Raw genomic sequence first — 20,809 nt, forward strand, 5'->3', positions numbered from 1 at the left:
CAGGGCTGGGCTGGGCCGCGCCGCCGCCGCCGCAGCGCTCGGTCCGCTCCGCCGCCGCACCGCCGGGACCGCCGCCCGCCCCGCGCCCCCGGCCCGCCCGCTGCCCGCTCGCCCTCGCCCGCCGCCCCGCGACCATGGCCGGCTGGCAGAGCTACGTGGACAACCTGATGTGCGATGGCTGCTGCCAGGAGGCCGCCATTGTGGGCTACTGCGACGCCAAGTACGTCTGGGCAGCCACGGCTGGCGGCATCTTCCAGAGCATCACGGTGAGCGGGGCCCGGCGGGGCCGCGGGCGGCCGGAGCGCGGCCGGGAGCGGGGGCGACGGGCCGGGGTACCGGGGGGCACCTTGCGGGCGGGGGGCGCGGGCCCGGCCGCCCGCGCCGCCCTTTTGTGCCGTCGGGAGCGGCGCGGGGTCGGTGCCGCGGGCGGGGGCGGCGGCCGGCCCGGGGCGGTGGGGGGCGCGGGCGGCGGGCCCGGCGCGGGTCGGGCGGGCGGCGGAGGAGGGCGGCTCGAGCGCTGCCGCGCCGCCGGCTCCATGTTTTCTCCGCCAAGATGGCGCTCTGCCATTGATGCTCCCCCGCCCTGCCCGCCCGCGCCCCCGGCCCGCCCGGCTCCGCGGCCCCGCCGCCCCGGGAGAAGGCCCGTGCGGGGCGGCCGGCGCGGCTCCCCCGGCCGCACGCGGCCCCGCCCCGGGCGCGGCGGGCCCGGTCCCGGCCGAGGCGGAGCGGGGCCGCTGGGCCGCGGTCGGGGGGCCGGGCCCGCCGTGACGCTGCACTTTGCGGCCGCCGCGGTGCGGCCGGGCCCGCGCCGCACCCCCAGCTCCGGGCCCGGGGCCCTTCCCGAGGGGGAGGCGGAGGGGCCGCGGGAGCTGCGCGGGCCCCGCGGGCGGGCCCGAGCCGCGCTGATGCCGCGGGTGCGGGCAGGCCCCGGGCTGATCTCCCGGGACAGGTGCGGGCAGAGTCGGCGGCAGCCCGGGGCCAGGCTCGGGCGAACGCCCTGCGCCGTTTAACGGGCTCGGGCCCGCAATCGCCGAGGCAGAGGCTCCCCCGCGCGCAGCGGCCGCCGAGCAGCGCAGACTGCGCCTAACAAAGCCCTGTGTTCTGGAGCACTTCCTGCGGGGAGCCGGGGGAAATCACTGCCTCGGCCTCTCCGCACGAGACGGGACCGGTTCTAAACAGAAATTTCAGCAATATACCCTGCCGCGCTAACTCTGGACTCTTTCCTTTGACAGCCAGGAGAAATAGATATGATTGTAGGAAAAGACCGAGAGGGTTTCTTCACCAATGGTCTGACCCTTGGTGCAAAGAAGTGCTCTGTGATCAGAGATAGCCTGTATGTCGATGGTGACTGCACAATGGACATCAGGACAAAGAGTCAAGGTGGTGAGCCGACATATAATGTTGCTGTAGGCAGAGCTGGACGAGGTAAGACCCCTTTTTTTCTCTATATTCAGATCTCTCAATTAGGAATGTGACCCTAAGCATAGACTCCACCTATTAAGAAAACCAAACTCCTGTATTTAATGGCTAATTTTGGGAAGTGATGCAAGGGAGTGGATGTCAGTGCTCTAGCTGAGTTCTGACTGAGAATTACACTGATCCCCATTCCCTCCTGCATCCCAGCCCAGCACCAGTCATTAACAGGTCTCTGACAAGCAGGAAAAGAGCAGGCTGCAGCTCCAAGCAGGCTTAGCTGGTATTCCATCGCTTGACACCTGAAGTTCAGGAGGGGTCTGTGGCTGCAGCTTTCTCGTTGTAAATTGCTTGATGGAAAGTTTATTCTGCAAAGATGTGAATCCCATGTATGAGCTGCTCCTGCCTAAAAAGTTCTACACTAACTATTCTTGCACTTCCTATTGAGCCTGCTGAAGTCTGTCCAGGCAGAAAAAGCCCATCCAGTTTGGTACCACTGGGAAATGTGCTCCATGCTCACACACCTGCTTCTCATGCTCTTCATTTAATTTCCAGTAAAACCTCTTATGGGGCAGCCACTCATCTGGGATATGAAATACTGTCTAGGAGTGGTGTGCCTGATGATGGGAACACCTGGCTAGTATTTTTGGGTTGGCTGTGGAACAGGTTCATGAGTGACAAGACTTTGGTTTATAGGTGTAAAACCAGAGGCAGAGCAAGTGTCTGTAGGCTGAAGTCCAGGGCAAGCATGCAGGAAGAGGATTGGCAGCACTGAAGTGAAGCAGAGTTCTGACTTGAGATGTCAGTGAGAACTGTCTGAAGGTTTTACAAGCAAACTGCTGTGGAGATGGAATCATAGAGTCACTAAGGCTGGAAAAGCCCTCCAAGATCATAGAGTCCAACCCTTCTCCAGTGCTGCCAAGGCCACCGCTGACCCATGTCCTCAAGTGCCACAGCCACATGGCTTTTAAATCCCTCCAGGGATGGGGACTCGACCACTGCCCAGGGCAGCTGTGCCAGGGTTGGACAACCCTCTTGGTGAAGAAGTTTTCCTAATACATAACCAATATATAATCATAACCCAAACCTCCCATGGCACAGGTGGGGCCCCGCTGTGTGATCATGTGTAGGCAGCCTGGCTGCAGCATTCCCAGCTTGGCAAACAGTCCCTGGCCTGTCCCTCATGGTGTCCCCTCCCTGCTGGGGCACATCTGATGGCAGCTCACAGTGGCTGCTGCTGGTGAGCCTCCAGTGTTCTTCCACCAGGAGGGAGTGGGGAGAGCCTCAGCATGACAATTGTCCCTGTGCTTTGTCTTATGTTAAAAGTGTGGCTTATAGTTGTGTTATTCCATGGAAAGTCTCTGCCCAACTCACCCTTTGGGATTTTTTACCAGCATCAGAGCACTTACTTTGGTTCCTATACCAGCAGTGGCTGCTACAGCACAGATCATGGGAATTTTCTTTTGCCACTCTCCAGCCACACTTGCACACACACTGCACCCCTGCTCCACAGGTGTTTAAACTGCTGCCAGCGTTTCCTTGCTAGGTGATGGCTGATGGTGAGAGCCACCGTAATGCTTTTTTGATAGCTGGTGGCATTTTTCTTCGCAGTGAACTCTTGCAACTTCCACAGTTAGAAAAAATCCCTGAAGATAGATTGTGCCTTCTCCCAGCCCTGTCTACATATGTGTTTTAACATAACTGTTAAACTAGCTTAATACCCAAATACTAAATCTTGAATTTGAGGGTGTTTATTGCACTGCTTAAAACTTGCATTATTTCCATGTCTAACACACTCTTTTTAAAACTTTTTTTCTTTTCTCTTTCAGTCTTGGTCTTTGTAATGGGCAAAGAAGGGGTCCATGGAGGCGGATTGAATAAGAAGGCATACTCAATGGCAAAATACTTGAGAGACTCTGGGTTCTAGTTGTTAGGCAGACTGTTAAGTATTAGGGGAAGATTGCTATTAAACTTTCCTGGCGGTGAGCTTTAAACCTTACATTCTGGAAACTTTACTAGCAATGCAGGGTGATGGGGTATGAACCTGTGTCTCCTTTGTATCCCTTTGTTGGTGGGGAAAGGTGTTATTTTTTTTTCCCTTTAATTCTTTTCATTTCTGTTTTGTTTCCTTGTGTACTCCAGCATTGGTTATAGTCATGGGAAAGGAAGGTGTCCATGGAGGGACACTCAACAAGAAAGCATATGAACTGGCTTTATTCCTGAGGAGGTCTGATGTCTGAGCAGCCTCTCCCCATCCACGTAGCAGCTGTCTGCACCACCACCTGCTTGTGCTCAGTGCTACCAGACCGTAGATGGTAGTTGGTGTTTTTTTATTTACCCATTTCCTACTGTCATAACTCCAGTTCCCCCTGTTCATCTCTGTAACCACTGTAGGTAACCGAGCCCGTCTGGCCACCACCATGACGAGGATATGCATGATAACTTGAAACTTGGGAGGGGAACATGCCAAGTGTAGGCTCTGCTTCGTCTTAGCAATTAGTGTGATATTGACAACTAAACCAACTGAGATACTAAACAAGGTGCCGATTGTACAATCTAATTTGATCAATGCCTCTTCAGCACTTTGAGCAAGTCACAGCTCACTAGTCTTCCTTTCACAGAGCACGGTTGGGAGGAAAAAAGTGCGTGCATATCTTCACTTCTGTCCCTCTCTTTGTTTCTGTTTTTTAAACCCATGTGTTTGCTTACACCCATTTTTATAGTGCCTGGTTTGTTTAACCAATTTGCCACTCAAAAGCTATTAATGTCACATTAGTTTTGTCATTGCACTTCACTGTAGGCTTAAGTCTCTTACTTTTTCTTGATGTTGTCTGAAGGTTGTACTGCTTAACAAGTGCAATCACAAAACTATGAAAGGGTACAGATGTACTTCCTCCCATGACCTTAAACCACCATCCTAGGGACTCCCCAGACATTCCATCATTACAATAGCTCAGGCACTTTTTTTTTTGCCAGCTCCTGTTCTGTAGTTGACTTGTGCAAGGCTGCCACTGTGGCCCTTAGCTAGCCTGGTATAACCAGCTGGAGTGTGTCTGGTTTCAGTTTCTCATAGGACCAATTTTAATTTGCAGCTTGGGGGTCGGGGGGTGGGGGTGTTGTTTTTGTTTTTTAATATAAAACTGCGATGTCATTGTGGAAAACTGCCACCTTCAGCTACCCTGGGAGCTCTGACTGGCTTCAGTCTTTCTGCCAGATCACTCAGTGGTGCAGAGTTTGGCTGCTCTGAAGCCACTGTTTGGGTGAAGGTTGGTAGTTTGTAAGCTAAACTGTCAAAATACCATTTCAAATTTAAAAATCTTCATCTGGCCTGTCACACCCTTGCTGCAGAAATGATGGAGTGAGCTGCCTTGTCCACGAGTCATCTGAAATGTCTGTAACCAAACTCAGTTCAGGCACGGTTCTGACCTGTATGTCCATTTCAAGAACTGCAGAACTCTGTATACTAAAGAATAAATGGGAGATGGTAGTGGTTGGAATAACTGACTTGGCTGTCTTGTGATGAATTTTTTAATATGTATTCTGTGCCATACTATTGTTAAAAAAAAAAAAAGAACTGTTGCTATTGTGAGATGGATTTTAACTGACTCCGAGGGTTTCTTTTGACTGGCACTACCTTAGGGATATTCTAGTATTTGCTTCTATTGTTGGGCCTTGTGGATAATGTACAGATTTAAACAAATTCTTGTTGCTGATTTGTCCATTTCTTTCCCTGCACTTTGTTACATCTGGGATACAGTCTAACTCATCTGATTTAATATGCATTTCAAAAAATGCCATAACTATTAAAAACACCTTGTTTACAGACAGATGAAATAAATTTATTCCAACCAAACAAAACCAGACTGTGGGTAATTTTTCCACCTCACACCCAGGAAATCCTCTGAGGGCCGTCAGTGCATGGCTGGCCACACTACCAGGAGGTCTAAGTGCAGTTTTAAGGGTTGCAGGACAATATAGTCTGATAATAGAAATAGTATGATATAATAATATGGTAAGTGGTGTGGTATTAAAACTTCAGTCAAAAGCCAGGCAGTCTTTGGGGTAGATCTTTAATTAGGAGATGATTTCTCATCCCTCAATTCCACATTTATCCAGCTCTCTGGTGTGGGGTGCCCCTGCCCTCTGACTGCCCGCTAAACCATTCCTGAAACAAGCTGAAGGTGACTGCACCCTGGAGCTGGCAGAGGAGTCTGGGGGGGCCTGTCCAGGTCAGTACAGAATGTGCTCCCCTCACCCAGAGAAGGGGCACATTGAAGGTCTCCATTACCTTAAAGGATTGCACCTGTATTTGTTACTTCTGCTGAGAACTCCTAAAAACACAAGCCCAAGGTGCTGTGATGGTGAGTCCTGGGGCTGAGCCCAGATGGTGGGAGATGAATCTGTGGAAAGGCTCTGCCTTCCTGGGCCCTTGAACTAGTCAGGTGCTCTTGGACAGGACCTGAACACCTTTGTTCTCCCCTCCCTCCCCTACACCTTCATCACTGGTGTCAGCTGCACCTGCTCCTCTGCTTGGCACTAGACCTGGGTCTAACTAAAATGTTCTATATATAGTGTTCATGTTCTCCCACTGCCAAGTGGCTCTGTCTGAACTGGATCTCCCAGTGCCAAAGTTGGAGCAGACCATCACACCCAGAGTTCAGAGCAAAGTCCTGTTCAGTAGTAACTGGTACAGAGGATGCAGAGCTCTGCTTTCAGTCACATTCTGCCTGCAGCACTTTGTTTCTCCCTGGTTAGGAGGATGAGGGTTTTATATTCCCGAAGCTGCTGCTGTGGTTAGGCCCAGAGTGGATGGGATTGACTGTAGCAGCACCCCAGGCAGAGCAGCTGCTGGCAGCACACACCAGGTACTTGCCATCACCTTCCTTAGTGTGGCATTGTTCCTTTCTGACCAATTCCCTCTCTTGAGGTGTATGGCACCTGTATGCTTCTGCTTGGTTAATTAGGTGTTGTTCAAATTACTTTTTCAAATGTGTTTGTTGGTGAATTTTCCTAGCATAACTGTGTCTGCAACTAATTGCAGGCACTAGAATTACACAAGAGCCATATTACAAAGTTTAGTTCAGTTCATGGTTCTGGAACTCTTCAGACTTTGGGAAGCCTGGAATACATTAATGAATAAACATACACACAGCAATAGCAGGGACCTATTTTAAGAAACATCTTTCAGCTTAGTAATTACATTTTCAGAAACCATTTTCCCATTTGGATTCACCTAGACATATGCACACTGAAGGGGAATTCTGGCTGGTGAAAATACACCACTACACTAACTGTCATTACCCATGGCTGCTGGCAGCAGTGGTTTGGAGATGAATCATCCTTTCATTATTATCCTTTTACTGTGCCTTACTGTGCAAAATAAACTTTCCTTGCTCTCAGCCAGGCCCAGAACAGCAGGGTGTGTGGCTGCCTAGAGTGTTAGGTCAGAAATGCCATCTGGGCCCACCTCACCTGCCATCTCCTGTCCAGGTTCTAGCGCTGGGCTTGGCTCTGCGGGTGCTGCCAGCTGGCTGGGAATTGCTCAGAGCACCCTGGTCCTCCTGCACACTCCTCCAGGCAAACTACAGACTCTGGCCAGTCCAAACTCCTCCTCAAGCTACAAGTGAACAAAAACGAAGGTTTTCTGCATAACTCAGACCCCTGGATGTAGCACTGGTCAGTGCAACTCCTTGTACTGTGATCCACAGTGTGACACAGGAAACATCTGCTCAGGATCCCAAGAGTTCCATGTTCTGCATCTTCAAAAGCACCCTCAGTAATGTAAGCGTGCACAAGGTCTCAACTGATGCAAAAGTTCAATAAACCTCTGGTATTTAAAGTGGAAAACATGTTTATTAACATTCTTTCAAGCTTTCCTTAGTCAAGGCCATATAAAAAATCTCCATTTGAGTATATGCATGGTTTTACTTTCTACATAGTTACAGAGGTATTATATAGAATCTATCTTTTTTGTGATACACTGGTAAGTACTTAGTTCTGTGAGACAGGTGTAAGCACTTGTTTTCAAATCAGGTATTTGAAAAGAACAATTTTTTTATATACAGTTTAGCAGACTAATGCAGCATTTAATGCTCTTAGTAAGAGGTATATGAGCCAAGGATCAATATAATACCCTAAACTTCTTTTTCTATGTGGAGCAAAACCTCTGTCTCACTTGTTTCCCAAGTCCCACCTCCTCACTGGAAACCAGACAACGAAGTAGTAGCAAGGAGGGATAATTAATGTGCTTATGGTGGACCTGACCTTGTGAATTGCTCAAAACTAAACATATATTCTAAGTTTCCTCATCCTGGGAGTTACTCAAAGGAACTGCTTAAACTCAGCTACCATGGCAAACTCCAAGGATTATTTGGAATCACTGCTTTGAGATAAAATTGGAATTTCTTCTGCTTTGTTTTGACATACCAGCACATAGAATATTGATCTGTTCTACATTTGCCTTTCAGCAGTGGTGACAGTTTTCAGGAAAACTATACAAACATGCAAATACAGTTTTTGTTGGGCCTAAGGGGTAACACATATCTACATGTAATAAATATTGCTCTCAGGATGACCCAGTTGTAGCTACAAAATGGAAATAAAATTTTTCCAGAGAAATTCCATTTGAACAGGAGACATTTAGAGTCTCTGTGATGTTTCTATTGATATAAACTATTAACATTATTCATTAGCATTGTGAAGTCCAGTTTAACTGTTGGTTTTGAGAAGACAGAATGTGTGACTGAATACCTGAATCAAAAATAAATCTACATGTAATGATTTAACCAGAGTACTACTACATGAACTGCTGCTCCTATCAAAGAAACCAAATGGATTACAGATTAAAAGAGATTCCCTATGCAAAGGTTTGTAAATAGCCTTAAGAACCCTTTTGTTCATACACCTATGGGTCATTGGTAGTCTCAGACAGTGTTTGCCACTCTGTACTCCCTGTCCTCACTGGGCTGCAGCTGAACCACTACACTTTCTTCATTCATCCCGTTTTCTGCATCACTGCTATCAACATTGTCATTGTCATCCTCCTCATACTCCGAGGACTCAGTCATGTTCTGATGAGAATGGGACTCTGACAGAGCCCCGAAGGACTGCGTGCTGACCGAGGCCAAAGGCCTGAGCAGAGGAGTGTTCTCAGACACCTCATTCTCCTCTTGGCTGCTGTCTGTCTCCGAGTCAGAGTCCCCCTGGGAAGGGACCACTTTCTGCTTACACACAGGACAGGTTTTCTTTGTTTTTGTCAGCCATGGGTCCACACACTTGCAGTGATATGCTGTTAGAAAACAAAACACAAGGACATCATTATAAATAGGGAAAAGGACAGGGAAATCTGGTAAACCATGTTTCTGTTCAGCGACACAGGAGAATTTTTCAACATAACTCACAGAGAATTTTAGTCCCAAATTTGATGGCACGTAGCCTGTACAGAACACCTGATGGCTTAGGATCTCAGCCACGTGGGTATATGCAATGAATATCTGTGCTCTCTACTGAGTGAATGGGAGCAGTAGTACAACAGGCCACATCTGATGACAAACCTTAAAGCTTTTGGAGCAATTCCATCCAATTGGCAGCAGGCATGCCCATCATCATCATCCTCACATTGCCTCTCACCTCCACATCAACATGTATCAAAGCACCTCATTTATTACATGATATTACTGCAGGATTCTGTGGATCTTAAATTAGGTCTGCAATTGGCACTGCAACTAGACTGTTTAAAAAAAGTATTTGTCTTACTTAAGGTATTAAAAATTCAGCTCTTCTTAGTAAGAGAGACTTCTACTTGGCAAAGAGCTGGTATTTGCATGGGCCAGCAATGCCCTTTAGTACCTGCTCAAGCACACTGGAAACATGCTGTCCACACGAGCTGATGGTGGGGGCTGGTGCTGTTCAAGTTAAGTTACCTCTGCAGTCCCCCACTGGGAGAGATGCTACGGACCTGCTCTTGCTCTTCTGAGAACTCCTTGTTTGTCAGCCTACTTTGAAACTGGTTTCATGACTCAGGTTCTATAAAGCTCAGCCTGTCACCTGCTGTGCTGGTTATGTTTAGAAGGCGGTTACACCTCTGCAGTGGGCTGGACTTGAGAAAGACTGTCACAGGGAAAATATTTCACTAATTGGCTTCCAGGTGCAGCCAGGCAATGCATGGCTGCAGACTCCAGGACAGACCCATCCCTACAGCTGCACCTCTGTCACAAAGAGCTCTATTAAGTTTTGTGGTTTATTTGTCTTGGGGAAAGTGAAGGCCTATTCTGTTAAATGTAAAAGTATTACAATAAATATAGGTATTCACGGGACAGCATCAAGCCCAGATTTTACATAGAAGGAAAAATGCAAAGTGTAAATGGTGGCTTTTTAGATTCTAAGAAGAGAAAGCGAGCTTTCACTTTTCCCACTTTGTACATTCATTCTTGCATATTAGCAAAAATGAATTTTATAAATCACTTACTGTGCTGTAGGTTTTGGACAGTGTTTTGGAAAGCTGTTTTAATCTAAATTCAAACCTAAAATACAGCTGCTTACCATGAGAGCATGGAAGGATCCTGAGCTTGTCTCCATCCTCGTATTCATCCAGACAGATGGCACACACATCGTATTCATCACCTACAGCACATAATTGAGAATTAACTGGACCTTAAAGGGCTTGCAGCAGACCCTCCTGACAGCTGATTCCTCAGGCTGAAGGAACCACCACTTCCCCAGGCCCATGCAGGGCAGCTCCTGTCAGCTGCAGAGCTATTGCTGAAGTTTTCACCTCTCTGGGACCACAGCTCCTTCATTTCAGGTTAATAAAAATGTTTTAAACTGTGAAGTGCTATCTCTACAGTATTTTTTCATGCTTATCAAAGGATTTAAAATACAGCATTCACTTAACTATACAGGTATTAATAAGTAACTGGCAAAACTTAAGGCAGAAAAATAGCAGCTAAGAAAACTGGATAAAGGATAACAATCAGGAATGACAGTCTGGCCACAGGGGATCCCCTGGCCAAGAACAGCAGCACCCTCAGAAGAAAATGACACAGCAATGGAACTTCACTCTCATGTCTGTAACAGGCAGGTACAGCTAAAGTTTCCTGCCACCACAGGTATTTCTCTTAGTCCTTAGGTATTTCCCCCACCCCTAGCAACACTGCAGCCCTGGCCCTCACCACAAAGCAATGTGCAACAAACCCTTGGCCCTGTTGTTCCAGCAGTGGCCACCGTGTCCATCCAGTGCAGTCCAGCCACTCCCCAGCTCCCACAGACATCACACCCGAATTAACCAGTGCTGCTCCCAGGTGCCTGCTCTCCCTGTGCCTTGGGGAAGGGAGGCAGATCCACACAGCAGCCGAGATCAGGGACACCAGCCCCCCTTGGCACCCAGGACTTCCTTCTCCTGGACTAGCTCCCTAGCTGTTTCAGCTCCATGACCACATGCCCCTCAAGATCTAATTTTATTTCTAAAAGGAACCATTTTCAGCTATCTTTTTCCCACTACTCTTAATTTAGAAGCTAACTGAGAACCATTAAAGAATAATTCAAAAAGGAAGTACAAACATAGCTGCAAAACAAAGTATCTTTCTCAAATAAATGGTGTACGAAGAATATTTAGTAAGCAAAATTATCTTCTAACTACTTGGCACATAGAAATAAAAAAGAATATTTTCAGAAATACAGAATTATCTATCCACACATGTATGTGGGCTTTGAGCAATGCAGAATGCAAAACTACAGCTGAGACTTTGGCAGGGTTTCTGTTGTGTTTTCTCTATTAAACCACAATGAACTCTGCAGTCACACAGATGGGTCAGTAATGAACACTAATTGTACCAGTTATAATCCCATTTTCAGGAAAAAAATTAATCAATTTAGGAATATATAATAAACTGCAGAACTCCACTTACTATGACAGTCTTTAAGAGTCATTAAGACACCTTCATGGCCCACTATTGCTGAATCTCATGTATCTGCATATATGTACACAAAAATTCAACACAAATAGTACTTGAATAAATTCATGAGAATTTAATGAACAAGTTGAAGAACAGAAGCTTGGGAACTTTCATGCAATTTCTGCACTGATATTTTTTAAAGCAATGTTTTAATGCTCAGCCACAGTCTGCTCTGCTCCCATTAAAGAAGGGTTAGAACTCTATTTCAGGGTCCAGCCAAACGTTTCCTATGCTTTCATTCAATGCTCTTCTATCTATTTCAAGTGTACTCAAAATACTCTGAAACTTAATATCCCTTTGACTTACAAGGTTTTTGGTGTTAAAAACAATAAGGTCCAATGAGTTAGGCAAAGAATGCACTTGCCTTTCTTAAACTTGTGTACGGGAAGTTTCTTAAGCTGATCCTTCCTAAGACGATTCCTTCTTGCTCTGTGTCTGTCCTGAACAAATTTTGTTATCTGGAAACAGACAAGATAACATGAACAGTAAGTCACACCTATAAAAGAGCAGTTAAAGTTTTGATTTATGAAGCCTGGCAGTAAATTGGTCAAAAGGGAGCCCCAGCTAACACAGAATAACCTCTTCCCTTGCCTGAAGTCAAACAAGCCTAAAGGATGTTCTCCATGAACATGGCACTTGGAACTGAGAATACACAAGAGGGTTTTTTGAGAGTAAAGAGAAACAAAAAGGTATGTATGCTACATAAAATAATGGCCATTGCTGCAATCCTCTACTGAGGCCTGTGAAAAGCAGGAAGCATACTGCAGAGCAAAACACAACTCAGTAACTTTAAACAGTTTTCCTTATTCCAGCTGTTTCAGAGGACTATTCCCACATTCATCAGAACTGTTTCCATATTACCTAGAACAGTACTTTGGGAAGTAAAGGGTTTACTTTGAGTCACTGTTACATGTTATATTATGCCATACTAAGATAGCTCAGTAAATAAAATAACTAAATAACTAAACTAGTAATACCAAGCTCTCTACGTAACTATAACAAAGATTCTATTTCCATTTTCTTAGTAGTCCCTAACGCTATTTCTGTACAATTTCTAAATCTAGCACCCGTGATGCATTTTTTCAAATATGATGACAAGCAAAGAAATGAACAAAGGATATTTCAATCTAAACTGTTCCTTCAGACTCGTTCACTACAGCTAAACAATAAGCTGTATGTACAAACTGCAGTTTTTTCTGCTGTAATCCAGATCCTTAGTGATAAGAGTCTCATGTGAATCTTCTAAAAACAAGATTGTCTCAAAGAAGCAGGGACAGAATCAGCAAAGAACGAGGACCAAATCCAACCTGGGACCTCCCTGGATAAATTTCACTGCCCCAGTTAATTGTCCAGTGCTCTAGTCTGTTGAGTTGTTTATGTGAAGGCCTCTCTATATGCAAGGGAATCAGCATCTCCCAGTTCAGTAACGTTGGCAGATTTACTCAGTGTGTCTGGGTTCTGACAGCAGCACCACAGAGAACTGGCTGTAAAGCTGAACCCTGCTGAGCACCACTGGTGCCAACCACCAGCCAGGCATCAGCCCTTCCCTCTAACTCCCTGAGCCTGACCCTTCCGACAGCTCAGCCACTGTCCTCTGCACACAGTCACCTTCAATGGGCTGGTTTGGTCCAGAAGGACACTGTGAAAGACACCAGCAAAAACTCTGCTAAAAAAAAAATTACCTTTAGGTGATCATTCTGCCTTGTTTTCAGAGAGCAATTGCACCAAACATGCCCAGGATTGTCAATGAAATATGTAACTTGCAGTGCAAAAAATACTAATGCAGAAAAATATTTCAAGTGTTTATACAACAGTTGATACATTACTTTTTCTTAAAAGGTAAAATAATAAATTGGGCACAGATTACAAAATATGGGATGCTAAGTATTCTGAAATACCTAGCTACGCTGCCTCACCATTTCAAGGAATGATGTCCCAGCTGAGAACCCCTACAGCCAGTGCACGTGCTGAGATCAGTGCTCTGTGCTCACACACTCATACACCCAAGTGCAGCACAAACAGTGAGCCCTGGAGCAGTGGGGTAATCATTATTAAGTTTGGTAAGGAGGGATATGCTCTCAGTGTAAAAGAGCACAAGGACAGGTCACTCTGCACAGGACCAAAAAACAAGCCCTTGTGCAGTGTGAGAGTGGCACTGAGGACAGTTCCTATAAGCAGTTACACGCTAGGGAGAACATCCCAAAGACTCCAGATATCCTTTGGACAAAATCCTACACCTGTTTGTTTTATTGAGAAACTAAATGATTACAGGTAAGCATGGTACAGGTATGTGCAGTACACACAGCTTCACTCTTGCTTTACTGTACGATTTGAAACAAAAAAATATTATGAAAAGAAAAAACTTACCATAAATATGACGATGAGAATAAGACAGATCCCTACTATTATTAGGAAAGGGATTAAGTAGTACTCCAAAGGAAGACTGAACTCTGGGATTAACACAACATGGCCACTGTGGGGAAGAAGAGATAACACTTTCTAAATTAATGAGAACTTAATGAACAAGTTGAGGAACAAATACAATAAAAAAAATAAAGCAAATGATTGTCACCCAAGACACACTACAGGAATCCTACCTGTACACAGCATAGACAATTCAGTCCATACCCACATAATGTAAAGCTAATTAAATAAAAGGATAAAACACTGTTTCTTATAACATTTTTTAAGTTAAAACTATTTACTGGCCTCAATTAAACCTAGAGAAACCAGGAAAATCACCTCATAGTTGCTATCAAATGATAGAGTGAAATCATTCTTATTTATTAAAGCATTACATGTGCTCTCAGGCACAAGATTTTACCTAAAACACCTATAACCTCTGTCATCACAACACCTTATTTTAAAGCCATAAATATTCAAAAGAGACAATGATCCTAATTAATGCAAGGAGTACCACGGGGCATGTGAGTTAACCTACCCTTTTTCGTAAGTAAACTCCTCTTTAAGAGAATTAGCTGACGTCTCACCAATAAAGACAGATGGAATGTCAATCTTCTTTAAAATCTCAACTGTATAAAAAAGAAGTAGGGAAATAAAACTATTGTTATGTGGACAATCTCTGGGTACTCAAGATACAAGACCTGAGTATTATGAGACTATCACAACAGGAAGACATGTTAACATACGACATCCAGACCAACATACATGCATGTTACAGCTTTACTTCATATAAGCACTGTTATTTTTCCTACACAATTTCTACGGAATTCATTGCAGGTAGAAAAATCAAAACTCCTAATGGAATAAAGGGAGCCTAAAACCAAAATATGGTGACAAAAGAAGATCACAATTTTGACCATAACACCATTCTTCACTCAGAGATTCAAGCAAGTCACATAGGTCTGTTGATTTCCAGAATTTCTGGCAACTTACATGATTTTGTGAACTGGTTCTATAAGTTTTAATTAAATCTGCCTTCCCTCCTTTTCACCCCAAACATAAATAGTTGGAAACAACTGTGGCTAGGTAAGGTCAAAAAGAAGAAAGAAGAAAATTAACAAGTCCCACACCTTTATTTCAGCCTCAAGAAACTGGATGAGCTGTTGTCTTCTCTGTTTACCAGTGAAGGCAGTAATAAATGAAAATGTATCAAAAGATAAATCCCATATCCTAGAAAACCTTCTCCTCAGCTTCATTTTATATTGATTTCCCCCCTAATACTTCACATTTAAGGCTCAGAGTAACCTGAGTTTAGTCCATCTCAAAGCAGTCAGGTCCCCCAAAGCAAAATCACATGTGGCTGAACATCAGCTCACACTATGAGGTCTGTGCTTGTTGTGGACTTGTTCTATGTTTTGGTTATTCAGTGAAACCTAAAAATAAGATTCACATGGGTTGAGAATTCATTAAACCCACTTTCATGTAACTGCCTGGTCTGCTCAGCTCCCATTTAGTTTGTCAAAGCTCATTCCTGGTTTACTTAATGGCACTTCCACTGGAAAAGAATTTATTTTCCTCTTATTTATTTTCTTGTTTCCACATTGAACAGGTAGAAAACCAGACAAAACAAAGAAATGTCACTAAGAAAGCAATAACAGAACTAGAAACACATACCACAGAACAAACCCAACATTGTCACTAGATTTCAAGATGTTCTGAACATATTCACTCCATGAAGGTTAAAACTGGAACAGCTAACACAAGAAACAAACAGTAAATGGTGCACTGGTCTCTAACTACTCTTTTTCCAACTGAAAATAAGTGCATGTGACATGCTAGAATCCATTTGTCCAGAGGAACAGGAAGATGCAGCCACCAGGGCAACACCACACTGGAATGACTATGAGAGATGAACTTCATGATCTGAAGTCTTCTCCAACCTAAATGGTTCTAGGATTCTAAATATTAAAATGTCATATTATAAAGTTTTATTTCCTTCCAAATGTGCATTTTCTACTTTTCCTGTATTTTCTGCTTAACTAACAATGCACCAGCTATTTTCTACATCAGTAATATAAATCTAGGTCAGAACATTTGAACTGAAATTTGAAGGAATACCAAAAGAAACATTCAGAGAAGGCACAAGTAAATGTATTTGTTCTTAATGCAAATATCTCCTGTTATTAAATCTTAAAAGCAAGAGGATTTATCTGGGCTTTTTGTTTAGTTTGGTTTTGGATTTTCCTTGTTGGTGATGGTTTTGTTGTTGAGGTTTTGAGGGGTTTTCGGTGGTGCTGCTGTTTCCAGTGGGTGAAATGATATTCAAACAGGAGAGAAGAAGTGATACCTGTACTTACTGTCGTTGGATCCCATGCTTATGAGGTCATCAGAATCAACATTGTGCACTATAGCTGCCTTGTATCCAGCTCTCTGGGCATTTAAGACCTGCAAGCACACAAAACACTTACTGGAAAGACTATTGCTTCCAAATACAGTAGCCTGTCTGTGCTTTCTGAGATAGGGTGCACTTTCACAATGTGATTAATATGGACACAATTTGCACTTTAAACCACCTTTCAAAGCAAAATCATATCATTATTCTTACACTCATGTAGTTATTCTTTTAGAAAACCATTTTAATATTGTCTGCAGACAGGTTACTTACATACATTAAAAACAGAATTTTAAACTTTCTACAGGTAGCTAAAAATATTTTATTGCAATTGAAAATAAAGGCACTAACTTACTTTGGTAATCTAGAAATTACCACTTGATAGTTAAGCCAGATACGTAGTATCTTTTCTGTGCTTTAGAGATGTGAAATATCTCACCTGAAAGCCCAGGCACAAGAAGTTTTCTCATGGAAAAGTGCAAAATTAGAACTATGGGTACAAAACTATTAGCATCTTGTGTACCAGGTACATTTCTAATACAGACTCACCTTTTCATCAGTACAAGGAAAACCCAAGGTTCATGTAAATGGCATATACTGAAGCAACTATTACCAACATCAACTTAGCTAAATTACAACTGTTCATCTTGGATATTGCTTTTACTCAATCCACCACAGTATCTTCACACAAGCTGCAAAAAGCACTTGAGACACTTTTGGGTTTCATCCCAACAAAACTGATTCTCTTCCCATATTGCTAATGACTGCATTTCTAACAGCAGAACAATGATATTGGAAGATGCAGAATGCAGACACCTTGAGAAATCCCAATATTAAGAAAAAAAGTAAATCCACTTACAGATATTCACATACATGCATGGTTGGGAGTTTGGCCAACATTGCATGACCACAGAAAATACTCATACTGCACACATAAAGAAATCAAGAAATAGATATGTACCTGCACTTGCAATTTTCAACTTAAACAGAAGGAGAGATAGGACTTCCAATTTTTGTTAAAATATGCATTGACAGAATATGCATTTTGTCAGTCAAGCAGCTAATGGGTAATTTAGCTCAGATCTCAGCACACATGTCACTTCTTGGCACAAACTTTAAGACAAAATGCTGTACTACCCAAGCAATGATACAATGCAATATTGCAAGAGTATTAACAACACACTAGGTCTCTTGTTTCAGGCAACCCACAGTAAGACAAGGGGACATAGTCTTAAGCTGTTCCAGGGAAGTTCAGATTGGACATTAGGAAGAATTTCTCCACAGAAAGGGTGATAAAATATTGGAGGTGGTAGAGCCTCCATCGCTGGAGGTGTTAACAAAAGACTGGACATGGCACTCAGTGCTCTGGTGTAGCTGACAATGGTGTTTAGTCACAGGTAGGTCGTTGGTTAGACCTTGTGAGCTATGCTTTATCTGTCTGGAGACAATAAAATTCTCCTCCCTTCACATCAGCATCTATTTCACTGTTAGCTATAAAAATTTTTCTGAAGCACCAGTAAACTCTTTGAAACAGAGGGCAGGGGGAAATCAAATCTTACCTTGACATCAAAGTTGCACTCCAGCCTTCGGATCAACACAATAAAAGCACCAGAGGAGTTGTCTCTCAGCGGAGGTGGGGCTATAGGCTCACATGCATTCTCTGGTTTGGAATTTATTAGAAATCCCTAGAAAACAGGAGCAGAAAAAGAAGCTTCATTTCTCTTTACCAAAGGGGTAGTAGTCAAGTATATGGAAAGAAAACTGCACATTTTCATACAATACCTAAACAAATTCTTATTATCAGCTCAGTCCTACATCATAGTAAGATTTCTACTTTCCTGACTACCTATTTTGATTCATTATAATTTTTATGTCCGTAAAGAATTTGAAAGTTTAAAAGAGAATAGTTTTTCTAATCGCATCATACTCAGACTCTGCGGTGTAATTCAAGAAAAAAGAGGAGGGCATATACTACATTGATATAGTGTAACTGTTGCTCTAAGACAATATAGGGATAATATGGAGACTAATCAAGGAACCAGAAGTACAATGGCCTTAGAAGGACCAACACAGACTCAGCACTCACCAATTAACAACAGAACACAAAGTTCCACGTATGACCCCAGTGCTGACCTAGCATTCAAGACAGTTGGTTTGCTATGGTAAGCAAAGATGACTCCATAAGCTACAGCTGAAAGCTTGAAACTCTGGCAATACCAACTTCAAAGCAATCTTTGAGTTGTCTTTATGTAGTTGAGATGGTGGCCTTCTGCTGGCACTCTGTAGCCACTTACTATAGAATCTGACAAATTGTGTTTTACAACTTCCATACCAATAAATCTTAATCACAAGCACTGAAAGAGTATACCATTTTCACTGCATTGTAAGAAATACCAGAGCATTTTAAAAAGTAATTAAAATCTTAATGCAAAGAAAAAAATTTAGTGTAATATTCAGATCTAAAACTCCATCATTTCTACACATGTAATGACACCTACCTTAATTAAGACACTGATCTGTCTAACAGTTAAAAAGGTCAGAATCAAAGCTCCTTATATCTATTTCTGGTGTATTAAATTGGCTCACTACATGGGTAAATCACTTAATCACCCTCTGATTCTCAATATAGTCAGCAAACAACTACACAGCTTTAACACACCTTCTCCCCACGGTAACACCCACTGGGCATGGAAATGAAGCCTGCTTGAGGGGAACTGCAGAGAAATTGCTGAGTTACAGGAATTCTTGCAGTACTTCATTACATTTCAGGATTAAAAGGGCAAGATAGAATTAAAGAGTGGTCCACCCTTTTACCTTATCACCAGATTCTTTTTTTTTGTGTAGTGGTTACTATCAACCCTGCAACATTAACAATGCAGCAGAGCCAGTTTTTGGGGCCATATAGGCTTACAGACAGAAGTAACACAAAAACAGCTCCCTGCCCACGTGGGCTATTCACAGTCTCCATAGGGTGTACATGACACAAACCCCCCTTCTCCAGAACTTGGAAGGTGGTCTGCCTAAATTTTTGTATAAGAATTCTAAGCTGTAAAAGCATACATATCTCAGTCATAAACCTTCATACACCGTTCAAAAGGGACAGCAAGACAAATCACTGCTACATGACTGATTCCATGTAGCCACTTCCACAGTAAGAAAAGGTAAGGCAGACTGAACTTTGCCCAAGCCCTAAATTGCCTGGATGGCCAGACACAACCTCCTTTCTAATGGACAAGTGTTTCAATTGCCGAAGTGGAACAGAAAATACATTTTATCCAAAATGAACAAACTTACTGACACTGACTTGTGTGAGTGTGATCTAAAGGAAACAAAGGGTTCCTGTCACTGCAGAGCACCTCAGGTCAGGCAGGCAGAAAGAGGGAGCGTGCCCCTTGGAGCTGAACTCAGCACACAAACCAAAAGGCATCAGCTGCATCATCTTAGCAACAAACTACCTCAGAGAATGTGAACACTAGAACTGAACTGGATATTCATCCGGCTTTAAGTACTTTTCTAAGCAACACGACTATGACACCAGTTCACAGCATATGTAACTCATTTTAAAATAATTTAGTTTCCCGCTCCTCTATCTCATGTTAGAGATAAAAGGAATAAAAGCCTTCATACCAGTTATTACTGCCACCAGTATGTCTGGACAGCTTCCACCACAGCAGAAGCCAGAAAGAGCAGAATATGCCTTATCATCGCTGTCTAAGGAAGATGCATTTATTTAACCTCTCACAGTTCCTTCCCATTTTACTTTCAACTCCATCTCTCTTCTGTTAATTTCTCTCAGTCCACCTATACATCTTCCTGCGTTCCAAGTGAGTGTACTGACCACATTAAAGACATGAAAAGTAATTATCCTGCTGTACAAAACATTCTTGCTGCTGTATTTAAGAAGACATCAGGTCTTTAAAATTTCTAATCCAGGACAAAATAATGAAAAAGCCTAACCGGTACTCCCATGACCATATCCACCTTGGACAGTTTTTGCATATTAATCATTTTGCATGAAGTCAATTCAATTTTTCCCTTTCCAGTTCCATTAACATTTGCAAACCTTTACAATCTTACTTCTCCATGACTAGGTGAATTTTACAAATTCATATGGTATAATATTTATATATTTTTCCATGTCAACGAAAATGAGATTAAGAAAACTTTAAGAACAATTAAAAAGCCACATGCCTATTTTCTGCTAATTCAATAAACTAGCACTTCCTAGTGCCTTCTCGTGGTATTATGATGACCAGCTTTCAAGTCATGGCCCAGAACCTCTATCCCAACATGATGTTATTTCAAGAAGTAAAGACACTAACAGATAAGTAACAAATATATATATATATGCATATCTGCATCTTCCCCACTTATTGATACAGAGTAAAATAAAAAAGCATGAGTGTGACCGAAGCTTTAAGGGACACTGGTGGGACCTTCTCACCTGTATGGGGTGTGCATTGCAATTGAAATGAAACCAGGCAAGGAGAGGTCACAGGGTCAGTCACAATCCCTGCCCTAATCCCTGACCCCAGTGCTGGGCACAGGGCAGAGCTGCAGCTCCTGAGCTTCCCCACTCAGCTGCTCCAGCAATGCAGCCAGAGCAGCAAACACAAGGGTGGTAAATTCCCAAAACACTGAGTGACAG

At 43.5% G+C, this 20,809-nt stretch overlaps 2 protein-coding genes across 3 annotated transcripts in view; one reads left to right on the top strand and one right to left on the bottom strand.

The window, feature by feature from the left end:
* PFN2 (profilin 2) lies at window positions 1-5,271 on the top strand. Of its 2 annotated transcripts, none has more exons than XM_033068412.1 (3): window positions 1-266; window positions 1,233-1,425; window positions 3,243-5,271. In XM_033068412.1, the coding sequence occupies exons 1-3, from the start codon at window positions 135-137 to the stop codon at window positions 3,338-3,340; spliced, it is 423 nt and encodes a 140-aa protein (XP_032924303.1). In that variant the 5' UTR covers window positions 1-134; the 3' UTR covers window positions 3,341-5,271. The 2 variants fall into 2 exon arrangements, with proteins under 2 accessions (XP_032924303.1, XP_032924304.1); XM_033068413.2 differs by having other exon boundaries at window positions 8-266; window positions 3,556-3,653.
* RNF13 (ring finger protein 13) overlaps window positions 4,933-20,809 on the bottom strand; it is a 23,271-nt gene continuing 7,394 nt past the window's right edge. Inside the window, exons 4-10 of the mRNA XM_033068410.2 lie at window positions 17,721-17,846; window positions 16,127-16,214; window positions 14,308-14,398; window positions 13,734-13,839; window positions 11,731-11,824; window positions 9,955-10,035; window positions 4,933-8,701 (exon numbers count right to left, since the gene is read on the bottom strand). Coding sequence (XP_032924301.1) covers window positions 8,337-8,701; window positions 9,955-10,035; window positions 11,731-11,824; window positions 13,734-13,839; window positions 14,308-14,398; window positions 16,127-16,214; window positions 17,721-17,846 — 951 coding nt within the window. The 3' untranslated portion in view covers window positions 4,933-8,336. The remainder of the gene's footprint in view (window positions 8,702-9,954; window positions 10,036-11,730; window positions 11,825-13,733; window positions 13,840-14,307; window positions 14,399-16,126; window positions 16,215-17,720; window positions 17,847-20,809) is intronic.

The sequence above is a fragment of the Catharus ustulatus genome, chromosome 10 (assembly GCF_009819885.2).
Source record: "Catharus ustulatus isolate bCatUst1 chromosome 10, bCatUst1.pri.v2, whole genome shotgun sequence".
NCBI classification, from domain to species: Eukaryota; Metazoa; Chordata; class Aves; order Passeriformes; family Turdidae; genus Catharus; species Catharus ustulatus.